General features: G+C 38.9%; 1 protein-coding gene across 1 annotated transcript; it reads right to left on the bottom strand.

Moving 5' to 3' along the window:
- Positions 1-821: 821 nt before the first annotated feature.
- Positions 822-3,545, bottom strand: LOC6622092 (modular serine protease). Its single transcript, XM_002047025.4, has 4 exons — positions 3,398-3,545; positions 2,454-2,763; positions 1,361-2,395; positions 822-1,288 (listed from the first exon to the last, which is right to left on the bottom strand). Exons 1-4 carry the CDS (start codon positions 3,438-3,440, stop codon positions 997-999), a joined length of 1,680 nt encoding a protein of 559 aa, XP_002047061.2. The 5' UTR covers positions 3,441-3,545; the 3' UTR covers positions 822-996.
- Between the last annotated feature and the right edge of the window lie 3,815 nt (positions 3,546-7,360).

The following is a 7,360-nucleotide window of genomic DNA, read 5'->3' as shown; positions in this document are numbered from 1 at the left end:
TCTTAGATTCGCACCCCTTGACAATTCGCATACGCTGGCGCCCGTTGGACAAACTGTTTTTTGGTTTTTGCGGCTTCTGCAATTTGCCAAAGTTTCCCCCACAGCACTTGGATTGGATTCGGTTTTTGGGTTACGCTATATGGTTTCTCCACCATATTTACCCATTCATTTAGCTTCTGCGCACAGACGATAGTCCAAGATATATACATACATATATTTATATATATATATAATAAAAAACTCTCACAAGACTAAGCAAATTCTTATCAACTTTGCTCGTACAGAAGCAACTGTTAGGAGTACGCGACGGTGTAATACCCTGTAAGCAGGTCAAAATTTTTTTTTTCAGATGTACAGATATCATGCTAACGTGTGCACGATATAGAATAAGCTGCTAATGTTTAAAATGTAATAGAATGTTTGAATGTATTTGTATATATGTAAGTGGTAATATTCACAGGCCAAGTTGATTTTCGTTGCTCTATAACTTTAGAAGAAAGAGATTTTAAACGCCTTCCTCCTCGATTCTCAGCAAATCAACTTGGCCTTGCTTGACACGGTAGCTTTGACGGTGGAGTCAAAGGTGTAGGAGGAGAAGGGGAGGCAGGTATGCAGTTGTATCGAGATGTGAGTATGTGTGTATTTATGTACTTATGTATGTATGCTTATAAATATGTTAATATTATACTTACTTGTGCATTCAACAAACGTTTTTAAAATACTGCCCTGCCATTCTCATTATCCGAACTAAGACCTGCAGGCTTTTGTGCTTTACCAGTTTACTGAACATAAATTGTGTATGTGATGTAATCATGTGTGTGTATGCATATCTGTATGTATGTATTTATGCAAATAGGTATGTATATTTATATACCTTATGCAAATAAGACTTAGTTAATTAAACCAATAATGCGCATAAGATACTTATACTTATTATTAGCAGTAGTAGATGTAGTAGATTTTGTTTTGTTTTTAAAACAAATTACAGTAAAACGTTCAAGGGCTTTGCTCCGTCTTAGCTATTTCATTATTGATAGCGCTGATAAAAGCTGCAATATTATATTTGCTCGATTCGCTGGCCACAAAGTGTGTAAGGGTATACCTCGCGTTCTCATATACCGTCTGCCCCTCACCCAATTGTTGCTTGCTGAAGTCCCCGGCACTTGCGATCTGCAGAGAACTATCTGCAATATCTGCCTGGCTGGCAGTCAAGCAAATGGGTCGGACCAGAGCACCTAGCCAGAAGGGTTTTACCAGAGTTAGTAAAGCTGCCTTCTGTGTCGTGTTGCTGTGATATATTAGAGATCAAAGTAAATATCAGTATACGCATACTTAAAACCTACTTTCTTTTGATACTTACAACGTGACCAAGTGTATATCCAAAATGTTGTGTAGATCATAGCCATGGTCCTCATTCTGATTGAAGTCGATATTGTGATTGCCCTCCGCGATGGTGTAGTAAATATGTGAATCTTTTACAAACATATCCGAAAAACAGTCCGCGGCCGTAATTACAATATATGGTGTTAGTATAGTGCCCACGCATCTGAACGTATAGTCCGGCTGGATGCTAGAGCGGCGCTGAAAAATGGTCACGGACCAGGGCGTGATGTCGGGATGTTGCGAAGATTTTACACCACAGATGGGCTCACAAATTGGATTAGGCTCTTCAACGAACCACTCGCCATTCTCATTGCAGCTGTGTCGACCCAATTGATTAGCACTCGATTTGGCCCTAAAGCCGGGCCCACAATTTACCAATAATTTGGTGCCCTTCATGAGCTTATTTTGTTTGCAATCGACAACAGCATTATCGGAGACACACTGCGTCGCATAGCTGATGTTGCGTACAATCGGGCTCTGATCGCAGACACGCATGCAAACGTGGGGAAGAAGATCGACTTCATTAAACCACTTTCCGTTGTCGCATTTATTGATATTGGCTCCGAAAATCTCGTAGCCGCTTTCACAGGTAAGAGACACAATGGTTTTGTCCGGCACCTCACCATCTGGCCTGAACGTAAACTCTGAAAAGTAATCCTCCACTCGCATACCCTGCTCTGTCTTCAAGGGGCAAGAGTTGGTCCTCCAGACGCTGGGGGCTGCCTCTACCGAACCAGTTGGAGCTAATATGTCTGGTATGGTTAGTTCTCTCTTGAGGCATATATCGGGTATTTCGTCGCTACCATCGGGACAGTCGATATTCTGATTGCAGAGGCTCTTGCCATTGATGCAGGCGCCAGTCTCGCAGCGAAAAGAACCGGTGGGACATATGCTGGCCCCGCACACATCCGGAGACTCATCGTCGCCCTTGGGACAATCAATATGGCCGTCACACAATTGGCTCCACTTCACGCAACTGTAGTTGTCCTTGCATTCAAATGCATAGAAGTTGCTATACAGAGTCTTGTTATATCATGTCTGTCCCTAACTAATCTGAGCCCAAGACTCACCTGCAGCTACCTTTCATCGCGGCTAGCCGTTCGTCCACGTTTGCCTCACCCGCACACAAAAAAACGTTTTCATCGCTTTTATCCCAACAATCGTTGCCTCCATTGCATGTCAGGTGATGAGGCACACAGCCGCCGTAGTTGCAGCGAAAGAAATTCTGGGCACAGGTTGTGTTATAGCAGGTGTTGAAGATCTCATCGCTGCCATCCACACAGTTTTTGATACCGTCGCATTTCAGTGTGCCATTAATGCAGTCGCCGTTCTGGCACTCAAATTGATCTGAAGTGCAATTAGTCAGTGGTCCGGCTGCAACTGTTCAGAGAGAAGCAACCGATGAGTAATCCTCTTTTAATATACAACTAATAAAAGGTTAAGGGGGGATCAATCGAAAGGCAAGGCTTTTCTTGAATCTCATATGTTCAGTTCGTTAGATCAATATAGTATATTATTATAGTATAACAGTAAACGGATCAAATGCGAATAACTCTGTGTGTAATCGATACATTTTCCCATTTGCAAATCAAATAAACGAATAAACTTCCAAGAACTTTCAAAAATTTAATCGTATATTCCACATTTCATATAAAAATTCTCAAAAATTTGCACACAAGCTTAACGGCTTCATTAAATAATATTTGTTTTATGGTTAGCTGGCGAGAAAATATGTTAGAAGAATAGCTAATAGAATAGAAAATTTGTTCGTACGAATTTTCGATCGATATTCGCCTACGCAAAATTTCATGTGGATAGCTTTCGAATTAAAAGACAAGATCGAATAGAAAGAGACGGAGAGACAAGCATATATAGCATATACCTTATGGGCTCGGAGATGTATGCCTTTATGCGATACACATCTGAAGACAACATTTAATATCCTCTACCAGGGATAAACATTGCATTTTTAACCAAAATTCAAATTATAATTCCATAAACATATTTTTCTTACCTAGTGAACATGCTGTCAGCAATGTTAAAATGGCTGATAACATTATTCAGTAATATGTATATATATGCATAAAACTGATAATGTATATAATTAATAAATACGAATCGCGCACACAGGGCTTTTAAGACGCACAGCTCGCTTCAAGCGGTCTACATAGACTGATCAGTTTGAAGCTGCTATCTGATGCTTTTTAGAAATATTTCATTGACATCGAAAGCGAGTTCAATTATCAGGCACAAGCTGGCGCTATGTATGATCCCAAAGAGCATCTTAATTAAGGATCTAGAATGTGTTCTATGATAAAAACCTCCAATTAAATGATCGTATATTGCAAATAATATCTGCGCTCAAATGATTTGTCGCCCTTCTACGCGATTCTCACGCATTAAAGTAGGTATCACGGGTATTCATGCTTTAACAATAAGTGAAGTTTTCTAATAAGAAGTGTAAAAGCAACCTACTGATCTTGAGTTGCGCCTGCTTACAGCTGCGCTTCAATTTAAAAGCAACGTATTTCTTAATGCTGTCCTCCTCGATTCTCATGAATTCAAGTAGGCCTTGCTGATATTCGACAAGTCAGTCAGTTGGCTCCAGCCGCCGGTGGAGGAGTAACTGGAGGAGGCGGTAGACCAGGAGGCGGTGGACCAAGACGAGGTGGGCAGGTATGTAGATAAGTAGATATGTATGTAGATGTATGTATATATATATATATATATATATATATATATATATATATATATAGGTATAAATATTTGTATGTAGTGTAATGATAGTTATGACAATCATAATTATGATTATGATAATGATCATTAAGATAATGATAATTATGATATCAGATAATGATCATTATGATAATGATAATTATGATATCAGATAATGATCATTAAGATAATGATAATTATGGTAATAATAATTATGATAATGATGATATTGATGATGATGATAATGATCATAATGGCTTGCCGGTGGCAGCGGCAACAATTCTCAACGTTGCAATGAAGCAACTTAGAAACTTTGTCTAAGTCTTCTTCTGCTTCTACCCTTACTGTAGAAAAAACAGCCCAGTTACCCAATTTTTGGGCAATAGGTATAGGAATACATTAACTCTAAGTATGGATAATAAGCACACAGTATATCCATAAGTGTTTATATGCTGCTTATGTGTGGTGTGCGAGTGCGTGTATGTTTGCCGTGTTGTTGTTGTTGTATGTATTTTCTCTAGATTTCAGCTTCCACACTTTGGCATGCATATATAAACACTCACCTGTTTGGCTCTATGGCTCTGTCAGCAGGTAGCTGCCAGGTGCTCAATATGCTCATGAAAGGCCACATCCACTTGCAGTGGGATCGGGAAGCAGCTTGGGAACGGCTAAAAGACTGCGACTGGGCATGCGAAAAAAAAGGCATATAAATATTTGTACATTATGGCAAAGTATAGTCTGGCGTTGCCTCTGCTGCTGCACCTGGCACAGCCGCTGCTTTGGCCTCTTGTTCTGCTTATGCTGATGCCACATGAGCAAAACAATTTCAATTCTAATGTCCCATTAATCATTCACAAACATTAAGCATATATATGTGATTTTTTGTATATTTTTTCGCCTGGCTTTCTAGCGTGAAATACTAAAATGAAATTTCAAGCAGCTTAGTTGGCTGTCAGGTGCTCTGTGAATAGCTTTTCTCTGCGCTGGCTGGCACTGCTGGTGGGATTGATCACCTGACATGATGCTATTGAGTGCCAGCCATGAATTCGCAGCGCACTTTCGCTCGCCCCGACAGCTCGGACAGGTATATCAGGCATTTCGAATGCACTAATTGCTGCGCTTGACCGCACTGCATAAAACCCATAAACCCCGAAATATATCTCTATTTGTGTGAAATCCGCTTCATTTAACCAGAACAACAACAATTACAACTTGTATTCGCTCAACGGACAGCAAAAATACAAAATTCCAAAAATATAAAAACACATACAACTTGAATATATGAGATGAGGGAGGTGGAAAGAAAAACCAAGTTAGCTCGAGTGGCAGATACCCTGGAAAATCAAGCCGTCTGTTGTTGATTATTAGCTTGCTAATTAATGGGAATATTATTTCTGTTTGAAATCATTGTCCTTGCTTCAAGAAACCGAAAGGTCTGCAAATAATTTGAACTTTGATTTGAGTATTAATTTGACAAATTAAAATTTAATATTATTAGTTAAATTACAATGCATTATTCAAAATATATTTGCCCGTTCTACTGAAAATATTGCTGTCTTAAATATTTTCATAATGAAGTTGAGGGCTATATTTGATTTCTACCCGAAATTGGAGTCTAACAAGTTTGGTTAGCTTATTCCAATTTGTTGTGGCCAAAAATTTGACTATTTTGTATCAATTTACACATTAACAATGATTCAGCTTTGCAAGTTGCAAGTCGAGCAGCTGCTTCAGATCAAGCTCAAATTAGAAGATAACTACACAAATTTAATACATTTGATTGGGAATAGTTTACAGAGCATTTCATTTTTCGCTATAACTTTACGCTGCGGATAGTGTATAAAAATCAGTATGAAAATTGCTCTCCAAAGGCCAAAAATAAATATTGAATATTTAAAAAAGAACGCATTTGAATACATGTTTTCGCTAGGTAACATACATATAGCGATTCGTTATAGTGTAGTTAATTAGCTGATGACTATGACTGTGTGTGTGTGTGTGTGTGTGTGTGTCTGACTAATATTTATTGCTTCGTGCAGCCTCTTTACGTGGATGTTGTATCAAAATACGCGATTAGCCAGGCCGACAGGCGAATTTATAAGCTTGTGTGTGGGCGATTGGACTATAGGTATAAGTACTAAGTAGATATATTTTGTATCTGAATCTTGTAGCTTGGCGTGTGTCTGAGTGCCTTAGTGTAAGTGTTTGTGTGTGTGTGTCGTAGCTTTCCATTTTCCATGAAACCGCAAGAGCAGCAACAGCAGCAGCAGCCACTTTTCGCTGCTTTAGCGAACTTTTTGGATGAAACGACTTGCGGCAAGTGTTAAATGTTGTTGTTGTTGTTGTTGTTGTTGCTGATTCTGCTGCTGCTGTTGTTGGCATATGAAAATACGAACGGTGGAAAAGCGAGCAGCGAGTAACAATTATAATTCGCATCGCGAACGTGGTCACCTCAACCAACAGGCTGTCAGAATCCGTAGTCGTAGCCGTAGTCGCTGACAGTGCACAGCGCCACAATTGCAGGTGTGTGTGCGCCGAGCGTGCGTGTGTGTGTGCGAGTGTGTGTATGTGCTAGTGCATTGTGCATTTGTGCACTGTTATTGTTATTGTGGGGCGAACGTGAAAACCTGACGTCGCCAACAAGCCAAAATTTATATGATATGAGACAACGATACCACAATGCGCGTGTGTGCAATCAAAATTTAATTAAATTGAAAACGAAAATGCAAAAAATAATAAAATATATATATATTAAAAAAAAAAAAAACGTTACCCATAAAATTGGCCACACAGCTAATTAGCATTTAAAGCGCAATTAGCAATTGAATACAAATTGGCCAACCACTCAAGCAAAAATCATGAAAAACAAACGAAAACTGCATAAAGAAATTCTCAAATATTATAAAAAATAGATAAAAAAAAAATACATATATATAAAGCAGACTGCAAAACAATTAAATGACATTTTACGAGTTTTTTATTCTATTTGTGCCAGAGCTGCAATAGAAAAAAAACACGATTTAAAAATTTGTGTCGCGCTGACATCAACGTCGTGAACGTGGACCCAAAAAAGCAAAGAATGAAAAATAAATAAATAAATAAAGTAAAGAATTGAACTCAAAAATAGAATATTTGAGACGTGTTCCTTTTACTCGTGGAGCTGCCGAGGCGCAGCACTAAAAATTCTGTAATAGTCCACGAGGCCACAACACACACACACACACGCACACGCACACACAGAGAGACACTATAGCTATAGATA

This window comes from Drosophila virilis, chromosome 3, assembly GCF_030788295.1.
Source record: "Drosophila virilis strain 15010-1051.87 chromosome 3, Dvir_AGI_RSII-ME, whole genome shotgun sequence".
In the NCBI taxonomy this organism is placed as follows: Eukaryota; Metazoa; Arthropoda; class Insecta; order Diptera; family Drosophilidae; genus Drosophila; species Drosophila virilis.
The sequence above is the reverse complement of the archived record's forward strand: the minus strand, read 5'-3'. Positions and strand labels throughout refer to the sequence as shown.